Source organism: Equus asinus, chromosome 23 (assembly GCF_041296235.1).
Source record: "Equus asinus isolate D_3611 breed Donkey chromosome 23, EquAss-T2T_v2, whole genome shotgun sequence".
Taxonomy (NCBI): Eukaryota; Metazoa; Chordata; class Mammalia; order Perissodactyla; family Equidae; genus Equus; species Equus asinus.
Window position 1 is genome coordinate 48009393 of NC_091812.1, and position 26750 is coordinate 48036142.

General features: G+C 38.4%; 1 protein-coding gene across 5 annotated transcripts in view; it reads right to left on the reverse strand.

Annotated features, from left to right (window-relative positions):
• The window catches only part of PSIP1 (PC4 and SRSF1 interacting protein 1), a 38965-nt gene extending 15263 nt beyond the window's left edge, over nucleotides 1–23702 (reverse strand). For all 5 annotated transcript variants that reach the window (XM_044757053.2, XM_044757057.2, XM_044757058.2 and 2 more), the window contains exons 1-6: nucleotides 23258–23702; nucleotides 22544–22750; nucleotides 19592–19668; nucleotides 7699–7837; nucleotides 5320–5424; nucleotides 4018–4080 (exon numbers count right to left, since the gene is read on the reverse strand). In XM_044757053.2, the coding sequence (XP_044612988.2) occupies nucleotides 4018–4080; nucleotides 5320–5424; nucleotides 7699–7837; nucleotides 19592–19668; nucleotides 22544–22750; nucleotides 23258–23539 (873 nt within the window). In that variant the 5' untranslated portion in view covers nucleotides 23540–23702. The remainder of the gene's footprint in view (nucleotides 1–4017; nucleotides 4081–5319; nucleotides 5425–7698; nucleotides 7838–19591; nucleotides 19669–22543; nucleotides 22751–23257) is intronic.
• Between the last annotated feature and the right edge of the window lie 3048 nt (nucleotides 23703–26750).

Consider the following 26750-nt stretch of genomic DNA (forward strand, 5'->3'; position numbering starts at 1 on the left):
AAGTCATTTGTAAAAATAAAGCTAATATTCTTAATGCAAAATGGTGACCAAAGTATGCTGTAATTACACTAACAATTCATACATTGCTTATAAATGTATTTTCATTGAGTATCTCAAAATGCTAACACTTTACATTGTGTACTTATGATACAGAACCTAAGTTAGTATTCTAATACAGTCACGCGGTCGCTTAACAACAGGAATATGTTCTGAGAAATGCGTTGTTAGGCAATTTCGTCATTGTGCAAACATCACAGAGTGCACTGACACAAATCACTACACACCTAGGCTATATGGTACTAATCTTAGGATACCACTATCTTATATGTGGTCTGTAGCTGAAATGTCATTAGGCAGCACATGACTGTATTAGAAAATGCAAGAAGTTGCTGATACACTTCTTAACTTTGTTAATACAAATACGTTTTACTTTTGAACTGAGATTGAGATCTGCTGGTCTTCCCTAGGAGTTATTCTTATTTTCATAAAGAGATTTACTCTCACAGAGTAAGAAATTCCAATCACCCTTTGCAAACTATAATGTCCCCTAAACAGACAATAGCACCAAACGAGAATCAGTTTACTTGGTTCAGGCATTAGAAGAGAACAAAGGTTAAGAACTACCGATTAGGTATGATCTGCAAACATTTAAGAGATAATGCCCAGTACTGGTAAGGATGCAGAGAATCATTCATATATCCATTACTGATGATCAGTAAGTAATAATCAACAGACTGCTAACACCTTTCTTAATATTGTTATGAATATCAGCAATAAAGAATACACAAATCTAACTCAGTAATCCCACTTCTAAGAATTCATCCATTTCTTTTTTTAAGCTTTTTAAACATTATTTTTGCTTTTATAATTGGAATAATGCATATTCAAAGCATTATTAAAAGTCAATAAACTCACTGAAGGTAACCCTTGAACTGCTCCCTAAACATTAGCTCAAGGTGCATTTCTAGCATTTTAAGAATTTACAGATCACCTAGCCCTGCCCCAATCCTGAATCAGTAGCTCTGGGGTAGGGAGCCAGGCATCTACCAAACTCCCCAGGTACCAAAGGTTGAGAACCCAAGACTCTATGAGAGCTCCTTTACCACTGAGGAATTAAGAGGGCAAAAGTTCAATAAAATTCAGTTCAAAGTGATGAGCTCTTCAGTGCAAGAAAAACCCTCTTCACTCACACTTTCTGCTTTTGGAAATAAATCAAGACACCGCATGAGAATTACAAGTAAAACGGATCATTCTGAGGAGATACCAATTTAAGAGGTAACAAGTTCTTCAATAACTAATACTATAAATAAAAATATATTAACACTAATACTAAGCAAAAACCAGCCCTACCATGGACACGTATTCTTGACTGTTATAGCAAAATCATTCCTTATGAAAATAAAATCAAAGAATAAGAAATAATTTATCCAGAGAAAGGACAGTTATTTCAAATATACATATATTTAAATATCTTAAATGCAAATATTCTGACTGAAAATTAATTCCATATTTTACCTGATCTCACTAAGACCTCTAACCCTTTGACACAATTTCTCCCCATTTATTACCCACCCCACTGTCTAGCTCTACTCCTCTCATGACCTTACCTAAGGCCTACCAAAATCACCTCATGGGACTACCACTCACACACATCCTTAAGCCCTCCAAATTGTTTCGCTGCACCGCTCCCACAAATCTCCACCAGAGGATGACTATAAAACTTCATCTTCCCTGCTCTTATCCCCTGTTGCTGAGCCCCGCTAAAAAAATCCTACAGACGTTTATTCATTTTATGCACTCTCAGTTGGGATCTCAAAGCCATCCATTAATCCTTTACCCTGTCTGTTGTCATGCTCTCCTCTTCTCCCCTCACTAGCATAAACTTTCAATCCTTTCTTCCAGCCTTATACCATACGTGCAGTTTTCTTTTGAATTGGGTGGGGGAGAAGGAAGACTGTAGCCAACAGAAAGGAATTCTCTTAATTTCCCAGTCTCCGTAGAAATTAACAGCCTCCTCCAATGCCTTTCAAAGTTAGAAAGAATGAAATGTCCATCTCCTTCCAAAGTTCCTTCAAATGTGCCCTCCCTTCTCTCATCCAGCATATGCTTACATACAATAATTTATACTCTTTCCACATCTCCGATCTTTCCTACTTTTGCAAAGTAAAAGTGTTAAAGCCTCTACTTATATTTTTTCACTTTAAACACTCTCTTTGCAAATCCCTGTTGCTACATTCTTTCTCTTTCCCTTCAAAGGTTTCAAAAGTAGTGTAACTTTAACCTCAAACATTTTATTCTCCAACCCACTTCATCTATCCTTACCACTTGACCTTAAAGTATCCAGGGGGAGCCTACATGTCAAATATCCTAGTGGCCTCCTCTACATCAGGACACCACCAACCACTCCCTCATTCTTAAACTCTGTGCTCTCTTGTTTAGCTTGATTTAGCCTCTTACATTTTCTCCTGACAGTTCATTCTCAGTCATAATTTTACAAAGCAACCTGTCAACTCAATTATATTCCCTTGGGGTTCTGGTTTCTGCATTCTCCCCAGTAAATTTCTCCCTTGACTACTTTATCTATTATCCAATCTTTCCGCAAGTGACTGCATCTTTAACTTTTACCTTTCCCCCTTTGGTTCCAGAACAATATATATCTTCAGTCCAATTCCCACAGGTGTTTCACTTTCTCCTCCCCATGCCTCTGTTCCAAACCGACATCCCTTGCATTCTCAGAACCTAATCTAGTCATCCAAGCCAACACCCTGGAGTCATCCTAGATTCCTCCCCCCTCCCTTTATACCCACTTCCAATCAACTATCCACTGTGCCTCCTAAAGTGCTCTTAAATCCATCTCACCCACACTACTAAAAAACCTGCTATAACATAAGGCCCCTCTTGCCCTTCCAATCTGATGCTAATTCCTTAGAAAGGCCTTTCACAACTTAGTTCCCAAGTCACTATCCTAAGTCCCCATTTTAACTCTCATTTTATGTATTTATTGTCTGTTTCAACAAAAACCTAAGTTCAATGAGAACTGAGACCTCCTCTTCTTTACTCACTACTCAATTCTGTGCCTGGAAAGTGAATGAATGAATTAGCGAAGCCCCATCCTTCATACTGCTTTAAAAGAGGAGGCATCTAAAATTTTAAATGATTCACTGGCTTCCCTTCCTTTTTCTAAGTTCAAGTTCCTCAGGATAACACGGGGTTTTTTGTACCCCTTTCCCTCAAACTTTATAGTCAGGTAATACTGAAATGCAATACTTGAAATGTTTGGAATGAAATTTTCTCTACACCTATACTATTCAAATTGCCTCACATCTCCTTCCCCTCCTTCATATGACTTACAAAATTCTGCCCATCTTTTAAAATCTTGTTAAAGTTATCACAGCCCCTGCCACTGTAATTATGTTTTCATATTTTGCTTCCTCGAGATACTGAACTCTTAGTTTTCTTTGTATCTCTGGCATACAATAAGAGCCTGAGACATAAATAGGTCAGAAAAAGCTGTGATGAACAGAATTTCATATAGAGAAGAAACTCACACTGATTACAATCATGAGGTACCTAGTCCTGAACTGTCACATACTCTCCTATCATGCAACAATGCTGTGAAGTAACAACAACATCATAACAGACAACACTTACATAGCAGTTACTATGTACCAGGATTTATTATGAAGATTTCACTTGTGTTAACTCACATAATCCTCTCAACAACCTTATGAGTATATATTATCCATTTTACAGAGAAAACTTGAGGCAGTGTCATTAAAAGAAATGAAAATTGGTGCATTTTATTTCCCTCACCATTTAACTTATCTTAAGGGTGCTATATCTAGGAAAAGATACACAGATAAGTAAACGACATAACCTACCCTTTAAAAAAATTAGAGGATTTAGACTAAAAGGCCAAGTTTAAATTAAATAGTAAGGTTTCATTATCTCTATTTTTCCTCAATGCAACTAAAATAAAAATTCTTTTAAGATCCTGTGGTTAAGCAGTAAAATTACCTTTCTCTTTCTCCCTCTTCTGGCAGCTTTTGGAGTGGTTATGTCAATTGCTTTAGTCACATCCTAAAAAAAAAAAAAAACAGATGAAACGGAACAAATTATATCAAGACTGAAAGAAAATTTTTATTTTTTTAAAGATCGGCACCTGAGCTAACAACTGTTGCCAGTATTTTTTCTTTTTTTTTCTGCTTTTTGTCCCCAAATCCCCCAAGTACATAGTTGTATATTTTAGTTGTGGGTCCTTCTAGTTGTGGCATGTAGGACACCGCCTCAACATGGCCAAATGTGCGGTGCCATGTCCGCGCCCACGATGTGAACCGGCAGAACCCTGGGCCGCCAAGGCAGAATGCACGAACTTAACCACTCAGCCGGGAGCCATGAAAGAAAATTTCTTAAAACTAAAAGCCACAGACATGTTTCATTAAAAGTAATAGGGAAACTTGTTTTGCTTCTCCGACATTTGAAATTATAAACATTAAAAGTCTTAACAGTATCATTATAAAGTGAAATAGCCAATATCTTTGCCCCAAAAACCTTTCCTCTGTCAGATCAAATATAGAAGTCACCCTTGCTAGTACATAGGAAGTTTGTCTATTTAAATTTACAGAGCCACTTTTTCTACAGTAGAATCTGGAACTTTAGGGCTGTAAATTTTAAGAGATGACTGAGACTTGGGCGATGATCTGACCACCATTTTATGAGGCCTAGAAGGGCTAAATGAGCATCCCCACCCAGAGATAATGAGAGTTGGAAACAAACCACGGTTTTTAAAAATTTGGTTCAATGCCCTTTGCAGTACATCCATCAAACAATACCCTGCTTTAAAAACACCCCTGACAGGGGCTGGCCCCGTGGCTGAGTGGTTAAGTTCGTGCGCTCCGCTGCAGGCGGCCCAGTGTTTCGTTGGTTCAAATCCTGGGCGCGGACATGGCACTGCTCATCAAACCATGCTGAGGCAGCGTCCCACATGCCACAACTAGAAGGACCCCCAACGAAGAATATACACCTATGTACCAGGGGACTTGGGGGAGAAAAAGGAAAAATAAAATCTTAAAAAAAAAAGAAAAACCCCTGACAGTAACCACTCTCCTACAGCCAGACCTCATATTTTGCACAGCAAAGTAACTTCAAAGAAACATCCAGGCATCTTAAAGATGCAAAAATTATTTTAGAATACAAATTTAATATTTACACAAGGAAATTTTAAGAGTACTTTCTACTTTGTGATCAATTGACCAACTTATTTTACAATTTATTCCTTGCAACAAAATGGGTTTAAAATGCAAGTGAAGTCAAACACACCTCATTGCTGGCTTTTTCTTCATGGTCAGTGTCTTCCTTTGAAACACTAGTTTCTTTTTCTTCAACTTCAACATCAGATGATGCATTTGATTGTTTAGTTGATGCCTATGAACAATCAAGTCTATTAATTTGACAAAATAAGATTTTACCTCAACTTTAAAATTTCTTACCCATGAAAAATCAAAAGCCTGTGTGCAAGGAAGTTAGAAAAGTACCCACATTTCTGTTCCATAGGACGCTTTTAATATATACAATTTTTAAATAGTTTTTAAATGCTCTGATTTTCTTCTAAGTCTTATTAAGGGATTGGATTCCTGTAGGTGAATATATACAAGTGCAGAGGATAAAACAACGAGGCTGAAATGAAAGGATATTACAAAGAACACCATTCTGATGTTCTAACCAACAAATATCCAACAAGATACAGTGGAAGTTGATTGAGAATAGCACAGACCTGCACTGTATTCAGCTACTGAGATATTCTGGAGAGACAAGCTTATCTATGTACTCTAAGACAAACAGCTTCTGCAAAGGATATATATCACAGCTTTATTTAAAGACTTTGATTAGTCTATACTTCAAACTTAGTTTATTTATAATGCAGATTCCTGAGACCCAAACTTAAGTGATTCTGATTTAACAGGTACTAAGTGGAAGTCCAGTAATCATCACTAGATTTTAAAAGTACCCCATGGATGATAGATACTTAAGTGGGTGATCTAGGGCCCAAGACTCTACTAACACCAACCAAAAAGATAAGTAACAGAAGCAACAAAGCACATCTTGGGAGGTGAGGGTACGCACAGATCTACAAAGTAGCACTGTGATCCAAACTGTGCCCCTTTCCAGTTCCATGTATTCTAGCTAAACTTTTAAACTGTAAACCCATTTCCTCTTTTGTGAAAAAGGCAATGCTGATAACCCACAAAATTATTATGAAGTTATAACAAAAAAATGTAAAAATGCCTTCAAAATTACTTATAGCACTACAGAAATTTTCATAAATTATGATGGCCATTTTTTGTCTGTCTGTCTTGTGTAAGTATGGGCATCACGGCCTTTCCCAAACCCTAGAAATATGCCACTAAGGATGCATCTGGGCAGAGAACAGAGTACATCACACCAGGACAATCATTTGTACTTTTGTTAAAGACAGAAAATTCTTGGGTTTCATACATACAACCCACTAAAAATTTCATTGTGAAATGGAAAATTCCAAGTATATGTGGTGAAAACTACCTGGAGATTAAGTAGGTAGATAGAACAGAGAACAGGGTGACCAAGCTGTGCGATCTGGTGGATGAGAGAGACCTTGAAGGTAGAATCACAGGACACGTGATCCAAGTGAAGTTACAAAATGTTAGCTTCAGGAAATAACCAATTCAGTCTCCTTGGACTCCCATTACACAGTCAAGGCAATAATGATGGGAAACCATTCATCCATTCTTACATTCATGCAACAAATATTTAGTGAATACCTATTCTTCCCACACACAGAATAATGCCAGGCACATAGGACATACAACGTCTTTGTTTATGGAGTCAACGCCTGTGGTAGTTAAGACAAGTACAGCCAGCAATTATGATATGACATGATGAGTACTCTAACAAATGAGTTTTGGGTGATAATGAAGGCATTTAGGATCATCTAATGCAGCCTTGGAGCATCAATGAAAGACAAACATTCCAGACATAACAGCCTCTGAAAAGTTCTCAAAGACAAGAAAAAGCGTGACACATGCAAAGTAAAAAAACATAGGTTTAAAAGTAGAAAGTTGCAAAAATTTCAATTTGTTGCCATCTACTTCTTTACTCATACTCTTCCTGGTTTTTTACTACCTCAAGTCTAATAGAAATGAACAAAAGCTCTGGACACATGGAAAACAGAATACAAAGGAGGTTTAAGGATGTTCTTCTAGACACCAAAAACATTAAGTGTAATTTGCATAGTGCTGTAAGTACTTTTGTCACATATTTAACTTAACCCAAGTGAGGATCATTTCCTAATACAATTTTACAGATTTAGAAATTAAAGCAAATAAGAAAAAGAACACACACCCTTCAAGTTACAAAACCTGAATTTAAGAGAACAGTACACATGGGTTTAAATTCAATAACACATTAAACAAAAACTCTCAATCAGGAGCTAAATAACCAAATATTTCCCAGCTTTCTGAGATCTGTTTAACCATGCAAATAATATTTTCATCAGTTCATCTAGATATGAAAGGTCAAGGTTCAATCTCACAAATAAGAACAATTTAATCTGAAATTCACAAGGCTCTTAAATTAGTATTTATTTTCCTACAGCTAGAATAGTGATTATTCCTCAAGACTGAATAAATACTACTAAACTAAACGTGACATAAAATGACGCACCTGTTGACTTGAAAATTTCACTTTCGGATTGTTATCTATCTCCCATAAACCTTCATTAAAGCCTTTTCGCTTATTTGGTTTGCCGTACTTTTCCTTATTTTCTGAGTAAGGAAATATATCCTTTGGGCCTAAAAAAGCACTAAAAAAGGAGAGGGGAAAATGTGAGTGCAAAGCAATCTCAAATATATAATAAGTTATTAAATAGCACTACCCTATGATGCAATTATCAAAAATTCTTAATCTAAAATGCATTAAAAATCTTACATAATTAAAGGGTAGACACAAGTAATTATATTTAATTCCAAATACTTTTATTAAATTCAGTCACAAGCTCCTAGATCCATAATCCTGTTTTAAAAAAACATGCAAGTTGCACAACAATATGAATGTACTTAATGCCACTGAACTGTACATTTAAAAATGGTAAAACAGTAAATTTCATGTCTATTTTACCACAATAAAAAAAATGCACAAAAGTGAAAAAAAACTATGTGACATAACTGCATTAATCAACATATTTAAATGCAGTCCAAATATAATTTTATTTGAAAGTAGTTTGGTATATTCCACAACTCATAAAACACTGTCAACAAGGTATATTACTATATGTATATTTCTTACATTTGTACATACATATACACACATCTTAAATTTTTAGAGTAAAATGAATATGTGTTAAGAATTTTACTTTATTCAATGAAAGAATCAGATGCTATAACTGGTTCATTAGTTCATTCACATATACATATATATAAAAAAGTCAATTTTTGTATTTGTGGTAATTATGTTCGATGAAGTCACTGTGAACACTGAATTAGTAAATATTGTACCACTGCTCCAGGGGAAATACAGAATAGGTTCCTGTGAGCCTCTCTCTGGTCACAAAATTTTAGTTAACCAATCAATGCATAACCTTGTTTTATGTGTTTCTGTTTAACGACACCTTAGTTAATACATATTGGTAATTAATTAACAATGAACTCACAGCCAACAGCTCATGACATACCTTCTCTACAAGGCACAGCACAACGTTCTTGCACTTGAGAACACTAAATAACACTTCAGCACTATGGTTGGGGGGCTATTATAAACAGTGAAATGACCAACAAAACCACAAAAATACAAAAACCCTGGAGATACATGACTGCAAAAAGGACGCCTGTTTACAGTCTGAAATCTGGAACAAGAAGGCAGAGCACTGCCTCGTCCAGCCTTAGCTAGGAATGTGTGTATCAAGTTCCTCATTTTTTTGGGCCATTTTGCACAGACATGACCATGAAGGTGCCACAAGCACTGACTTGAGATTACAAATAAATTTTAATAAGCAAGTAAATCCACAAATACGGAATCTGTGAATGATGACCATCAACTGTTTTGCTGTGTGTACATACACCTATATATTTACATATATTCTCCGGAACAGAGCCCCTATGTCTCCCTAGGTCAGTCAGTTCTATAGAAGTCTGTCAGTTCTATAAAGGTAGATGCACAGTATATATGAGTTTTTTGCTATGAGATGGTTGATAGACATGTATTTTCCAAAGCAAGAGGAAAACCAAATTACTACTCATTTCCTCTAAAATGTGCTACAATTTAAGATTAATTATTAATTAGGTACATATCACAAATTCCTTATCTGCTGAAATTCTTTAAGAATTAGGGACCTAATGACTACAGTTAACACTCTAGTTCGAATATTTAAAAAGGCTTTAAGATAAAATTTAAAGACTGAGAGCTCTATTTAAATATATTCAATGCATATAAAAGTCAGCTTTACTATTTAAATTCTGTAATTTAAGAATACTCATTATATCCATGTATCTTAACTGCACCATCGATTAAGGCACACTTAAATCACCATCATCTCATTTGATCCAGAAATTCAAACTTTTACTAGGCCTCATTCATTCCTACCCATAATCTCAAATTAGAAAAACAACACATTTAGTTAAAACAGTAAAACAATTCCTACTATGTAATCAGTTTAAAACTCCAAGTAAATGACCCGAGTTAAACCTCCATCAAAAATAAAGTATACCAGGCTGGCCTTGTGGCCTAGTGGTTAAGTTTGGCGTGCTCCACTTCAGCAGCCTGGGTTCAGTTCCAGGGCACGGACCTACACCATGTGTTGGTGGCCAAGATGTGGCATCAACCCACATACAAAATAGAGGAAGACTGACAACAGATGTTAGCTCATGGCAAATCTTCCTCAGCAAAAAAATGAATGAAGTACACTTCCAGTTACAACAAAGCAATTCAACACAACACAAATTCTCTCCTAAAAGTCCACAAAAACAACTCATAAGGCGAAAGACAACAACAAGAGAGACGATATCAACAGAGATCTGGAAGCTGGAAAGAAGACTGAAAAAACTGGATACTAAGCAGCAATATAAAAAGACAGCACCCTCATTTATAGTTCAAAATCCCCAAAGGGCTCAAAATTGGTGGCAACAGGAATTTCAAGAAGTGGAAGGGATCTTAAATACTTAATGAAATTACAGAAAAACGGGTGGGTTTTTTTTTTTTTTTTGAGGAAGATTAGCCCTGAGCTAACATTTGCCCCCAATCCTCCTCTTTTTGCCGAGGAAGACTGGCCCTGAGCTAACATCCGTGCCCATCTTCCTCTACTTTATATGTGGGACTCCTGCCACAGCATGGCTTGCCAAGCGGTGCCATGTCCACACCCAGGATCCGAACCGGCAAACCCCGGGCTGCTGAAGCAGAACATGCGCACTTAACCGCTGCGCCACCAGGCCAGCCCCAGAAAAATGTTTTAAGACCTTAAACAGATCAAATCCTGGGCACGGACATGGCACTGCTCATCAAACCACGCTGAGGCAGCGTCCCACATGCCACAACTAGAAGGACCCACAACAAAGAATATACAACTATGTACCAGGGGGCTTTGGGGAGAAAAAGGAAAAAATAAATAAATAAAACCTCAAACATAGGGCATTTTTAGATATGACTCTAAACTTAAAAGCTATTCAAAAGAGAAGACTGATTCTACCACGATGTTATTTAGCATATAAAGGTCTGAGTTAAATTTACATGGATTATTTTTCTTTTCTCAAAACAGGTAGTCCTCACATTGCGTGGCAGTGTGAAACCATAACAATGATCATGTAAGGCAAGCTTAATAAACAATGGGAAAAATTACAATTGTTCCATAACCTTTAAAAACTGTCAAAACATTAAACACTCTATTAAGTGTTAAAAGTAAAAAAAAAAATACTAAATTATTTAGTACACTGTAATTTAAAACATTAGAAACCTCGAGGTCAAAGCGTTTCATTTCTTTGTAAAAAGCTGAAGAGTAGTTTGAACAGTTCATATAACTTATGACACCACTGAGTGGCCATATTTTTTATGCTTTGGCAAATTGTTATACTCTTTTATAAGTCTGATCGTGATCAGCTTCCAACATTTTATCCTGTGCACTTTCAATGTTCTGAAGTATCTTTAATGTTTTCTGTTGGTGTCACTTCCTCTGAGACATCTTCATCCTCTTCATCACAACCACTTTCCCTATTTATGTTGCTGAGCTTGCTGTGAATTATGTTCCTCTGGGTGCAGATCCAGTCTCTCCAAATGCAGCATGTCTACAGTCACAAGGTTAGCTACTTATTCTAGAAGTCCACTTACATTCAACTCAAATTTCACTTCTAGCATTATCAGTTTGTTTCTCTGCTGCCCTTTCATCTTTCTTAGCCAATTCCCTATTTTGTTGGTTTTATCTAATGTAACCTGGGTGGGTATATGGAGACAGAGGCAACAACACAACTACACTTCGCTGTCTATGCATGAACTGAGAGACAGATGCACACTGCCCAACACCAAGACTCTGAAGTAAGTGACATCTATGCATCTGTTATTTACACCTTCATCTGTGCACTGAAAAGCTAGCCACAAATTTTGTAGTTTATGCAATTACAGTTCATATTCCGGGGTAAGCGAAATCTGAACCATGTTGTTGGGGGACTGGTGTGATTTAACTAAACCATGGTAACCAATATGCATGTAGACTTGAACTATGAAAAGCTAAGGACTGCCTGTACCCTTCTCTCCTCTTCATGCTTCGACTTTAAATTCTACTTTTATCAAATAGCAATACTGCTCTTCTTGCTTCCTTTGTGACTACATTATACTGTTACTTGGCCATGTCTTGTTTGAACCTTGTCTCACAAAGTAAGACACAGCGAGATTATTAATCCAACCCAAAGTCTTACTAGAACTTGATCTAGTCACATAATGCAATCACTTATTTGGTTTTATACCACCTCGTTCTACATATACCTTTTTATTACACGTGGTTAACCTTTATTCTTAATTTTGCTGAATAGTTTTTAAAAAAAATTCTCCTGCTGCTCCTCCAGATTCAAGTTTTCAAGCTCTACTTTCTATTATTTTACTATTATGTTCACATGATGTCGTACTTAAATGTACATCTTTATCACTATACCAAAAATTAAATAACTATGCCTTTCCAACTGAGAGAAGACCTTTACAAATATAAATAATTCATGTTATGTATCAAAGGTTAAAAAAAATATTCACACATGAAAAGATGCTCAACATCGTTAGCTGTAAGTGGAATGTAAATCAAAACCACAATAAGATACTACCTTCACAACCACCAGGACAGCTTTCATAAAAAAGACAGATAATAACAACTCTTGGCAAAGATACGGAGAAACTGGAATCCTCATTCATTGCTGATGGGATTGTAAAATGGTGGGGGGCTGATTTGAAAACAGTCTGGCCATTCCTCAAAAGATTAAACATGGAGTATCATTTGACCTAGGAATTCCACGGCTATAGAAATGAAAACACGTCCACACAAAAGCTTGTACACAAATATTCCACAGCATTATTCATAACATTTAAAATTGGAAACAATCCAAAAATCTATCACCTGATGAATGGATAAGTAAAATATGGTAGATCGATACAATGGAATATTTGGCAATAAAAAGAGATGAAGTACTATCATATGCTACAATATAGACAAACCTTGAAAACATGCTAAGCAGAAAAAGTCAGTCATAAAGACCACATTTTATAGTTCCATTTATATGAAACACCCAGAACAGGCAAACAGATCAGTGGTTGCCTACAGCAAGACAGGAGGGAGAACTGGGGAGAAACAGGAAGTACCTGCTAATGGGTACAGGGTTTCTTTTCGGAGTGATGAAAATGTTGCGCTAATGGCCACACTACTCTCTGGATATACTAAGATCTATTGAATTGCACACTTTAAATGGATGAGTTGTTTGGGATATGAATTATATCTCAATAAAACTGTTAAAATATTTTTGAGTGAATGAATATCATATCCTATCAAAGAAAACAAAAATGATCCATAGTTTTACCAACTATAGACAGCCAGTTTTCAGTCTTTTTTTTTTTTTTTTTTGATTTTTGGTGAGGAAGATTGGCCCTGAGCTAACATGTGTGGCTAATCTTCCTCTTTTTTTTTTCTTCTCCCAAAGCCCCAGGACACAGATGTATATCTTAGTTGTAGGTCATTCTAGTTCTTCTATGTGGGATGATGCCACAGCATGGCTTGATGAGCTGTGTGTAGGTCCACGCCCAGGATCCAAACTGATGAACCCCAGGCCACTGAAGCGGAGCATGCAACCTTAACCACTCAGCCATGGGGCCAGCCCCTCAGGACACTTTTTAGTTGTATATATACATATAAATATGTAATTTTAATGTATTTGATACATATGCATCCATAAATACTTTTTCAAATTAAAATGAACATCTTTTAATGTCAACAATTACTTAACAACTACATACTATTTCATTGAATAACTATCCCAAAATTAATTTGCCTATTGTTGGACCATTTTCTATATCAAATTTTTATTTATTTATTATAAAGTAATGCAGCTATAATAAACATATTGCTCAATCTTTGCACATATCTTCATAATAAATTCTAAGTAGAACCGCTGAGTCAAAGGATATGCTCAAGACTAAGGGGCACCTTAATGAGACTCAAAAAACCTGGATGAAAAAGATGGTGGACAAAAAAAGAATCCTCCCACGTTCTCCTAATAAAAAAGAAATGATAATTATAGGACACGATGGAGGTGTTAGCTAACCCTATGGTGGTAATCATATTTCAACTTATAAATGTATCAAATCAACATATACACAATATATGTCAATTACATTTCAATTAAAAAAATATGAAAACACACAGAACCCTCCCTGGGGATGCAACCCCACCCACTTGGTGAAAGGGGCCTGGACTAGTCTGTAGACGGCCATCACCAGTCCCGCAGGGCTTACGTGGCTGCAGCTCTATTATTCTTCAAAGCACTGCATCTTAACATGACATCATCATCTCAAAGAAAACACAGTACAACATTCAAAAGTTTAGGGGGTGTTTCTAAAACACAGGAGTAAAAATGATTTGTTTTCTTTGTATAGAACTATCCTTTTATGTTGTTTAAAAAATTTAACAATGGGGGCTGGCCCCGTGGCCGAGTGGTTAAGTCTGTGCGCTCCGCTGCAGGCGGCCCAGTGTTTCGTTGGTTCGAATCCTGGGCACGGACATGGCACTGCTCATCAAACCACGCTGAGGCAGCGTCCCACATGCTACAACTAGAAGGACCCACAACGAAGAATATACAACTATGTACTGGGGGACTATGGGGAGAAAAAGGAAAAAATAAAATCTTTAAAAAAAAAAAAAATTTAACAATGAAAAAACATACATTAATTAAATTTACCCACTGAAAAGAAACTTAGGGATCACCAAAATTCTCATTTTTTTTTCCCTTAAAGATTGGCACCTGAGCTAACAAATGTTGCCAATCTTCCTTTTTTCTTCTTCTTCTCCTTCTCCCCAAAGCCCCCCAGTGCATGGTTGTATATTCTAGTTGTGGGTCCTTATGGTTGTGCTACCAAAATCCTCATTTTAAAGATGAGAAAACTAAAAGCCAGAAAGATTAAGTGAGTCAGGCAAGGTCATCTACTATACAGGAGAGCCTCAACTCTGTACAATGTTCCTTAAAAAGGTATTCAGGGTTTCCCTTATCCACTGTAATATAGTCTTTGAAACACCTACCAATAAAATATCGATGCCATATCCCTATACCTGTGAACTCGGACTTCAAATACCAATGTCAAAGCCCACAAGAATCCAAGCTAATGTAAAATATCCTAAGAAAACATCAAATCATTAACTACAGTACTAATTTTATATAATTCTGAAGCAACTTAAATCCTGCAAATGTGTTTCTTACGTGGCATACCCCTAAAGGTCCTGTCTTCCTGTGTATCCCAATTTTCACAGAATACAAGTACACAGAAAAGCAGTTACTTCTCTAAATTCACCCTTTTGTAAACAATGTGTAAAGGCACAAGAACACCGACATGTATCCCTCCAAAGCTCAGTTACCACAAAGCTAGGACTCTTCCTTTAAAGCAAACCAGAAGTTGCATATAAAAAATGGGAAAGCTTATCAGAGCTGATGATACAAAGCTCAAAACACATTTAACTGTTGCCAAATAACACTACGAAACAGAAAGTCCTACTTTCTAAAACACTGATTCTAACTTGCTGCTTCATTTCTCCATTATTAAATCACAAAATATGAAACAGTGTTTCATAACTAGATTTTATATTTTACAACAGCATGCTTTATAATAGAAAATGATTCAATAAACAACTGAATATACATCTACCATGTGCCATAAACCTCTGGTATAGAGATGAACAAACAGTTCCTCTCATCATTTGGTATAAGGCTTACAAGAAACCAGACAAAAGTCCCACACTAACACATGCAGAAGTTGTACACAAGAACCACTGTAGAAAAAAATAAATTCTTATCCTATGATTCATACCTTTATTCTTTTCTTGTGGATAGGTTATATGAAAAACTGACTACCACCAGTACCTCCCCATTTACCTTCACTCCTAAAACTGTATATTAGGCAGGTTTTAAAACAGCCTGTGATGGACATTTTTAAAGTTCCTAGAACAGAGAATCCAACTTCCTTGCACTAAGACAAGAGCAGTAAGAAGATAAAAGCAGCAAGAACACCATCTTCATGTAAATTTTCTAGACTTTAGAGAGATAGACCCTATCTCTGAGAGTATTCTCTCAATTAGCAATGGTAATAAGCCAGCAAAACTCAAACAGCATTTCAAACAATTTAACAACACTACAGCTATTAGTCTTGGAAAAATAATATGCAAGACTATCTTTAATAATAGCTGACAATTATATAGTGTTTACTACATGTCAAGCATAGTTCTAAGCATTTTTCATGTAGTATCTTGTTATTTGCACCCCAAAATTCTGAAGTGGAATATATTATTATTCCCATTTTATAAATAAGGAAGAAAAGCACACAGGGCTAAGTAACCTGCCCAAGGTCATACAGCAAGTAAGGCAGCTAAGATTCAAAGACAGTCTTCTGATCTACTTGTTTTAAACACTACATATAAATATTCATTAATGGACAGCAAATTCAAAATCAACAAATGATTTTACCCAGGGCATAGAGCTTTCAATCTATCACCAAATATGTATTTAACAGCTACTGTGCACCAGGCACTTAAGTAAATGATGACAAACACAAAAACCAAGGTGCCTGGCTCTCCATGCTCTTCACTTATGAGTGAAGGAAAAAATTTCAGTCATTATTACAATTGAGAAAATACACATAAAAAGGAGGATTTGAGCTAAGATCTAAATGACTGAAAATCTGAAAGCATTGCTCAACAAAGGGAAAATAAGCAAGAAGGACCTGAGAGAAGATAAGCATATTTATCTAACAGTAAAATGTGATGAGGTTGGAGGGGTAAGGATAGGCTAGTTCATATATGGTCTTACAAACAGCACTTGTAGACAAAATCTGGGGGTTTTGTTTGTTGCTAATGTTAATAATGGAGCCACTGGAGGTTTTCGGTCAGGGAAATGACATGATCTGATTGGGACACAAAAATCACTTTGATGGGACCGGCCCCGTGGCTGAGTGGATAAGTTCGCGTGCTCCACTTCAGCGGCCCAGGATTTCATCAGTTCGGATCCTGGGCGAGGACATGGCACCACTCATCAGGCCATGCTGAGGCGCCATCCCACATGCCACAACTAGAAGGACCCACAACTAAAAATACACACCTATGTACCGGGAGGCTTTGGGGAGAAAAAGGAAAAATACAATCTTAAAAAAGAAAATGAAATCACTTTGACTATATATGAAAAGTGGAAACTGAGACAAAGCTAGTGTTAGGACACTATTTGTAAGAGTTAACTGTGGCATGGACTTGAGTTGTAGTAAAGGAGATGGAGAAAAGTGGACAATCAAAACGCATTTTAAAGGAAAAGAACAAGACTCGCTGGCTGACTAGATGTGGGGACAAAGGGGAAAGACTAATACGTAATCAAGGAAGGCACTAAGACTTTTGGTCCAGCAAAGGACTGGGTCCACGTCAGTCTCATTTACTAAGACTCTGTTTTGAATATGTGAGTTTTTAGATACCTAATATATGGTCACAGTTGGCATACATCAGGGCTCATTATTGTCTAATATTCAAAACTTGATTGCTGGATGAATATACTGTGAATGTCATAAAATGCTAAGAAAAATCAGATGTTTGCAGGCCAGGAAAAAATGCAGTTACAAAAAGATTCTACTCTAAATTCACAATAAAAAATATCCTAATCTATAAATTAGTTATGAGTGAGTACAGTTTTCCAAATTACCATTTCTTCTTCTATGTTCTTCCTTTCCCATCTCCCTAACTACAGCCTGTTAGAGTAAACTCCCATTTATGCAAAATCCGAATTGAAAGGTTAAAATAACTACTCTCTCAACTTTCAAGGGGTAAAAAGACAAATCATCAAAGATCTAGTTTCTAAAAATTAACCTTAAGTATAAAAAAAGTTAAGTCACCAAACCAACAGACACAGCAGCACTGCCAGTCCAAAGATAAATGGTATACTTAGAACACTGAGGCACAAAACATTGCAAGTGCACTTTGAAATAAAAAGTTAGTATCATTAGCTTAATTTTAAAGTTACATTCTAATTCCTTGAATATATTCTAATTTCTTGAATATTAATAATTCATTGTTTTCATTAACCGCTTTATACTACTGTTTTGTTATTAACCAAAGAATGCTTATAAAAGTTTAGTTATTTGGTGTAGTTTGTTTTAAAATTTACAGATATTTACAATATAAAAATCCTCATTTTTAAATGTTGGTGAAGGTATGATCACTCTTCTAAATTTAACATAAGAATGAACTATGTGTTCTATAGAACTATAAGTATATAAAAGGTCTAAAATCTGTCCCATTTCAGAAAAATCAAATTTAAAAAATTCTAAACTTGTAAAATTGAAAAGTTCTAAGGACTGTCTACTAACAGTACTCCAATACAGTGTTTCCAAACTTCACATGCATCAGAATCATCTGGAAGGCTATTAAAACAGACTGCTAGGCCCCACATGTCAGTTTCTGATTTAGTAGGTCTGAGATGGGGTGTCCAAGAATTTGCATGTCTAGCTAAAGTTCCCATGTGATTCTACTGCAGTGTGACCTGGTACCACATTCTGAAAACCCCTACTCCAATACACAGTATACAAAGTTTTCATTAAAAGATATCTTTACCTATAAAATTTATGGAAGAATTTTTTTTTAAATGGTAGATTATCCCATGGACTCAGAAATTCATCATTTCTTACAAAATTAAACTTATATAGGATATACCTAAACCCAACTCAAAGTAATTATGGTGAAGACCAATCCAATTCTGGACTCAAAACTGTATTTTAAAGAAAATAATTATGTGGCACTGTATACCATGAATATGAATGTCCAGAAGTGGCAAATCTAGACAGACAGTAAACTAGTGGTTTTCTGGGGCTGGGGAGGAGGGAATGGACAGTGACTGCTAATGGGTATGGAAGTAAATACACTAAAATCCACTAAATTGTACACTTGAAACAAGTAAACTTTATGGCATACATTATATCTTAATAAGGCTGTTGAAAGAAATTATGTAAAAGTTCACACAGTAGCTAAGTAATGTTAAACCAAATGTTGCCAGCATAGACACTCTCAGGAATACATAATTCTAATTAGAATCTCAACAGCTTTGTTTCTCCTAGTCCCAGGTAAACAAGCCTACTTTACCAAAATTACTGCAAATTCTAAATTTCAAGTCCAAAGTCAGTGAGATTATATAGTACTCATAAGGCTATAAAATTATAAGTATGTAGGATATTTTCCAAAATTAATGAGATAGCCTCTAAAGCAATCCTATGCACCTAGAACTAACAGTTCAATATTCAGTTGCAATTTTTGAAAAATTAATTTGCGTCACCAAATCGGTTCTCTGTCCACATATCCACCAGGGGCAGCAGAGCATTCAAAGTGGCTCTTGGGACCACATAAATACACACAAAGGGAATTAACCAGCTCTCTTCTCACCTTCCCCACAATACACCATTTGTGTGGCTTATATCACAAATCTAAAATAGGGTGCCAGCTTGTCGTTATGAAAAGGGCTTATTATACTAAATATGAGCACTGAATGGCTTGTTAAAACTTTCCTTACATACTTGCGTCCAGCAGTCATTCTCCTTGTTGCTAACACAATCCATATGTATCGTCCTTTTATGATTAAGGAAACATCTACCCCAATGAAAGTTAAACCTACAGTGTCTAATTTTTCTACCTTAAAAACAAATTTAAAAAGGGATACTTGAAGACTTTTCCCAAAGTTCAAAGACGATTTTCAAGTTTCCTACTACTTTACTATTTTCCCTTTGAATTTATCTTTACTTGTTTTCTATTTTATGCCTAAAGACTCTGCTAAATTAACTCTGATTTGCCTTTAGAGCTAAAAGGACTTACGTCTCATGAGTTCCAAAAAAGAAAATGGGTAGTTTGTTTGTGGGTGGTTTTACAGCTCCATCCGGAACTTCATCTACCTAAAAGAAAGATCAGAAAAATTAAAAACTTTCAAATTATATACACCTCAACACACCAGAATAAACAGAAAACAAGACATCCAAAAGGGATCTGATATAAAGTGGACCAGTTTTACATGTCCACAATCTCCTATCCCCAGTTCTGAAACCCAAGAAGTTCTGAAAATCAAGATATTTCTCAAAATTCGTTTGGTGGGAAAACCTAGACTGACACTGAAGCTATTCCATCATTTCTCTTATCCACTAGTGTTTCTACCGATGCTCCTCTGCAGAAATATTGTGTTAGATTATCACGTGCCAGCCCAGAACTTACCAGAAGCAAAATATATGGCATAGGTACCATCACTACCTTTCTAAAATCCCTAAATTCTGAATTTTTAAAAATGCCTGGCCCTACGCATTTCAGATAAGGGAATCTGAATCTATTCAGAAATCCTAAATGCTATTTCCGCAGGGAGGCTATGCAATATCAGAGTAAGGTAAAAGCAGACATTAACAAGTTTAAAGCATTATTTCTCAAAGTCTGAAACACATTTTCTGAAAAGATCATACACCTACATGGCTGAATCATGAGGTTACCTGTTCCTTTTTCATTCCTCTTCCAATCCTCCTAATTAAGTAGGGAAGAAAATATCAGGTGCTGTTATGTCTAACACATGTGCATATTTCTTACTTTCTCTTATCAGTAAAGGGAAAGCAGACCTCAGAGTTAAAGCCATCAGGTAGTAGTATCTAGCAAGAATTTAATAACATTTCTATTTTATTTCATTACCTATTCATTTATTTAAACTTCATCATAACATTCCTTTCTCATAATTTTCCTAATTCCAAAGACACTTTAATTAAAACATCAGTTGACTTTGTAAAGAACGGAGCAGACCAGAGGACCTACTATGCTCTATATACATTGCCATGTTGAAGACCATGAGGGTGATCTGACTGGTTGGCAGTCTCGAGGTTTCAGACACCAACAGAAGCATTACCACTCAACACCCCTAGGGACTTTAATTTCCTCACCTATACAATGATTATACCTGTCATTTCAACTTTGTGAGAAGGCCCCAAGCATTGTGAAAAACCTTAGAGGTCTTAAGGGATATTTTCTGTCAACCCAGTTCATATGCTTCCATCTGCTAGCAAACACCTTTAAAAATCTGTGCAAATGTCCAGCACCTACAGAGTTTAATAAATGTTAGGCAGTTTTTTTAAGTTGACTTTAAAAACGATTTTTACTGGTATAGGATTACAAGAATGTGCAAGACTTAAAAATTATCAGCACTAACTCTTGGTTACCTAACATACTGAAGCCTATGGGGAGGATGATTTGGAAGAGTAGATCATTTTTAAAACATTTCCATTTGGCTTTTAACTGCATTGTGGCACTGAAATCTGAATATAGATGTTATCCCATACCCTCAGATTTTATAACACCTCAAAATAAATAAGGATGCTAAAACCATGAAGAAAGTATCTTGGAGGGGCCTTAAACCTGGCCAGTTTCCCTATGCTCTATTTAAACACAAAATACAGTGTTTTATAAGCACATGATTGTACACTAGGGACCATGGGGGTAGGAGGATAAAGAACTTCAGTTTATGTCTACTACCCTCGGGAAGCTTACAATCTATTTGGAAGTCAAAGCATGCACATAAGTATTAAAAGGTTATCACAAAGGAAATAGACTGGAGTTGTCAAATATACAGACAAAAATTATGATTAAGGATTGTTCAAGTAAGACTCCACTGAAAAGGGACACTTGACAGACTTGGAGGAAAGGAAACCTGTAAACCGGAGTCTGTAAAGAGCTAGATGGGAAAAATCAAGAAACAGTAAACATTTTGTACCTGGATAGCACTTAGCAACTCACTCCATGATTCTCCGTAACCAATGGGTATGTTTCCTCCCAGATGACATAATTAAGACTATAGGATTTAATTATCTTTTTTAAAAAACACCCCTCAAAGAGGAGTAAATTAGTGGAAATTACAACTTTAAAACATCACATGTTTACATTTAAGAAGGGTCTTGAACTTACTGATCTAAATAAAGCATCTCAACACTTTTTAGGTTCTATCACTTTCTTAGAACCTGAGCCCTACCATAAAGTAACAAAAAGGCCTCTTTTTCTGAAAATAGCGCTTAGATACAGTCTCAATTTCTAAATACCACAAAAAATCCTGGTTCCTTAATCCTCTCTCTGTACCACTAGGTGTGAACCCAGGAATCCAGGTCTACTCCTCTTTTGCCTATGGGAGACAATCAAAGAAGCAAAACAACTTCTTCAAGGTCAGAAGGCAAATTTCAGCAATAAAAAATCGTGAAAATAAATTTTCTAGATCCTCTTTGGTGCTAACTTATTGCAAAATGTTTAAAACTATCCAGTGCTAAATCTCTTTATTAAACAAGCAAATACAGAAGGCCTCAACAACTACAAAACATACGAAAAAATACCTGTACATCCAATTTAAATACATATAACTCTGTGACATCCCAGAGCCTGCATAGATGCCACTGATATTTTGCCTTTTCCTCAAAATTAGGAAAATGTCAATGTTTCATTAATTTTTCAAAATAAAACCCCTTTTTGATTATTTCCACCTATAATGGGACATTAACTGTAATCTCATTTAGATCTTTCAGATTAGGAAAATCTGTCAAAGTCTGCGATAAACAAACCACAAGGAATTAGACCCTGGATTTTCACAATTACATGGGAGATTACTGGTGAAAAGAAAAACTACAGTGGAAGCTCAGGTTACAAATGAGTAAAGGAAAGAGGGAGAGAGAACAGGAGAAAAAAAATGAAGAGAAAGCGTAGGAAGTAGGCCTCGGAGGAAGGTAGCACCGCTAAATGCGAAGGCTGTAAATCACTTACTCGAGCTGGCCAATGAGGATAACCTTTCATCTTGGCGAAGATGAGGTCTCCAGGTTTGAAATCGCGAGTCATGTTTCGGGGGCGAGGCCGGGGGTCCGAAGCCCGGGGAGAAGGTGCGGCGGGAGGACGGCGCGGGGATGCGGGCGGACCGGCGCCGAGGCTCCCGGGGCGCGGGGAGGGGGAGGATGCCTCGGTGTCCCGACGCGCCTGCCAGGGAGAGCACGGAGGGCGGTTAGAGCCGAGAACCCGAGAGGGAGGGGCCGCACGGGGAGGGACGGGGGAGGGGAGGCCCGGGCGGGGGCGGGGGTGGGAGAGTGAGGGGAGAGCCGCCTCCCGCTCCTCCTCCGCCAGTGCGCGGCCTCCGCAGCCCGAGAGCCACCCGCCAGGTTTCCGCAGGTCCCCCGCTCGACGACAGAAAAGACGCCACCACCTGAGCCAGAGATGCTGCTCAGCCCCACGTTCCCCTTCCTCCCGCCCCATCTTTCTTCACCAGCTCCGAGCGAGAGGAGGGTCTGGGGGAGAGGGAAAAAAAGATGGCAAAAGACAAGGGGAACGCTCCCCTGCCAGGCACACGCGCCCTCTTGCTCAACCTGCTCCCGACGGCCGCGGCCCCGGCGGCCCCTCGGCTCCTCAGCGGGCCGCGGCCACTTCCCCGCTACAGCCAGGAGCGAGGCCACCGAGGGGGGGCGGGGCGAGTGCCTGCCGCCCGCTCACCTGCCGGGGCGGCGGGCGCTGAGGCTGCGGTGGCGGGCCGGCCGCCTCTGCCCGCGTCCACGCAAGCCACCTGCGCCACCAGCTGCCGCAGGGGCGTCTCAACGGCTCCGAATCGCAACCGCCGCCGCCGCTGCCGCCGCCGTCGCTGCGCTGCTCCCGCGCGGCTCCCGCTCGGCGCCCGCTAGCACTGGGGCGGGACCAACTGCTCGCCGAGGGAGGGGGACAACGCAGCACCCACCTAAGGTGTGTGGCTCCGAAGCGGAACTTCCGAAGCCCCTCCATGCGCAAGTCCGCTTCTAGTTAACAGTGGCAGCCAGCTGGAGAGAAAGACGGGTGCGAAGGAGAGAGGAGCGGGCGAAAATAGCTCGGCCCGCCGCGGCTCCCCCCCGCGGTTTGAGGAGTGGTCGGGCCCGGCCCGCCCCTGCTGGCCGCTCTGCGTGTGTGTATTTGTATGTGTACTGTATGTAAAAGGCGGGGAGGGAGGAAACGATTGTTGTGGACGGGGTTTGGGGGCGGGTATCCGGGCCTCCAGCCCTTGGCCGTGTGTTAGGGAGAGCCTAAGTTGTATGTTCTCCCATCGTTTCCCAGGGTCGGGGGCGGCTTTAATGCTGCACTTGCGCGGTTTGCACCATCCAAAAAAGAACTGTACAAAACCCCATAGAAGAAATCGGAGCGTGAGGCCGTGGCGGGGTGTGCAGCTTGTAGGCCTCCGATACGTCGCTGAATGAGCCTTGCAGTCTCCTTTTCCTTGAAATTGTAATATGAGAAAGCCCCATTTCTTTTCTTTTAAATTTAAAGCAGCAAGAACTATTAAGAAAAATGCAATCCTAACGAATACAAAATGTGAAGGGTAGAAAACAATGACAGGAAAGCGTAAGCCTTTTAGATAGGATGTGGGTTTGGGCCCGTACTAAATTTCACCTGCATCTAAATTTTGTTTCCCTCGCAGAATGGTAGCTGGTAGGTGGTACAGTGTGGAAGTGTTACTAAACCTCAAATGTTTTCTCTCTTAAAATACTCTTCAAGGAATTTCTAAAATTATTTTACTTTTTGATCCCTTAGCCAATACATTTTTTAATATGTTGGTAGTAATATGCCCAGCCTTCTGATGTGAGCTGGTGTTTTAATATTTTTACTGTACCAGAATTATGTCATCAGAATTGTCTAATTTTATTTAACCATTAATGTTCGCCCAGATGCCAAATAAACGTAGTAAATAAGGCATTTTGAAAATTAATAAAAATCTTATTTATTTCATCCTTCATTGAACCACTCAAAAAAGTCCCTACTGTGTGTCAAGCGCTCTCAGGTGCTGGGCATGAACAACAAGCACAGATACCCGTTTAAAACAGAGAATGAAAAAGGCGTAAGAATATTAAAGTATATAAATACTAGTATGTAGCTCATACTCCTTTAAATGAAGGACTCACAACTCGGAATAAATCAGAAAAAGCTTTATTAAGTAGGTAAAAATTGAGAAGAATTTTTTGAAAGAGATGCACATGCCTTTAAAAGAAGTGAATGAAGATGTTCCCAATGCAAATGTCCTGCAATATGCGGAGGGTCCCAAGTGGTTCAAAGAGAGAAGCTGACTGGCAAAGGAGAGGGCAGGATTGGAAAAATGTCTTGAAGTTTCTCATCCTGAACTTGAGTTTGATAGGATGTGTACTAGGAAGCTGCCATAGGTTGCTGAGCAATAACCGGGTAAAGATGAGTCTTTAAAAAGTTATTCTTGCTTGCTACAAAGTAGGTGTTAGTAGAAAGAGGCTGGAGTTTACTATTGTACTCCCTAAGTGACCCATTTCTGGATGAGACTGGTAACTATGAAAGGGGAAAGGAAGGGCACAGCTCAGTACACAAAGGAATAATTGTCAGCTGTTAGTCATAAATCGTGCACAAGAAAAAGTGGAGAAAGATGTATTGAAGAAATTCCAAGACACCGAGCAGGAGAGACCAAAGCATCATCCAGCAGCTAGTTCTTGGGCACTTTGCTCTAGGCCCCGTAAGGCCTTTGCAACTCCAAGTGCAGTTTGGGGCCCACCAGCAGTGGCTTCACCTGGGAGCTTGTGAGATGAAACACAGCCCCTCCCCAGACCTGCTAAATCAGAATCTGCATTTTAACATGATTCCCAGGTGATTCTTATGCATATTCAGGTTTGAGAAACTACTGCTATAGAGGCTACTACGGAATACAGGAACTTAAAATCAAGTAGGGAAGACATTTAATGGATAAATTATGATTAATATAAAAAGATAACCTTTTATCAGTGCTAAACAAGAAGTAAGGAGGGTATAGTTATTGCGTGGTGGAGGTCCTCAGATAAGAAATGGAAAATAGAGGAAAATGGAAAAGCATTGATGTTTTAGTGCTAGTGTTAAAAAAAGAAAGTACAAACTTAGCTCTTGCTATCTTTAAGTTTTGGCAATTTCAGTTTGTGATAGACTGTAGAAAATGGGCGATACCTTTTAAACAATAAGTCAGGGCAAAACAGGTGGTAGTTTAAGCCTGCAGAGAACAAAAGCCCAGGATCCCTGGAGCAGCAGTTCCCAACGGGAGCGGGAGGAACGAGGGAGGGCCGGGCTCAGCAGAGCCACTTAGCTTTTCTGAGCTACTGTGAGCCTGCCCTCCTCCCCAGGAGAGCCTGGCTCACCCCTCCCCCATAGTCAGCCTTCTTAGTGGGGATGCCAGGAAAAGTATAGCAAGATACAGGTTAGAGGAGCAATGAGAAAGCTGTAAGGAAAAAGAGTACAATTTCCGAAACAACTGAAGCAAGGGGGAGGCAGAAAGGAGAGCTAAATTTGACTGACGTTCTCTCATTTAATCTGGGTGCTACTATTCCCATTTTACAGATGAGAAAACAGACTCACCGAAGTTCAGTAACTTGTCCCAAATCACACACCAAGTGTCCCAGGCAACGTTCCAGCCCATCTGTTCTCAAGTCCACACCTTTGTGTGATCCTACACCACCTCTAGGTGGAGCAGGGGGCTAGGAGTGCTGCAGGCAGAAGAGCTTATAATTAGAAGAAGATGCTGGAAGTAAAAGCAGCCCAGCATCCTTCCACCTTCCGCCTTTGGACTTGAAAGTATTGCCAGCTTCAGATTTCCCAACAACCTCCCTCTACCACCCCCCCCCCCTTTCCCCAGCTTGTCCCCACCACCAGCCCATTCTGTTTAACTCCTTCTAGTCCTAAAGGGCTCAACCCAAAAAAATCACTTCTGGAAAGGCTTCTGACCTCATCTTACTGTGGCATAATTTCTTTTCTTTTCTTTTTTAAAGATGAATTTTTTTTTTAAGATTTTATTTTTCCTTTTTCTCCCAAAGCCCCCCAGTACGTAGTTGTATATTTTTAGTTGTAGGTCCTTCTAGTTGTGGCATGTGGGATGCTGCGTTAGCATAACTTGATGAGCAGTGCCATGTCCACACCCAGGATCCGAACTGGTGAAACCGTGGGCCGCTGAAGCAGAGCGCAAGAACTTAACCACTCGGCCACG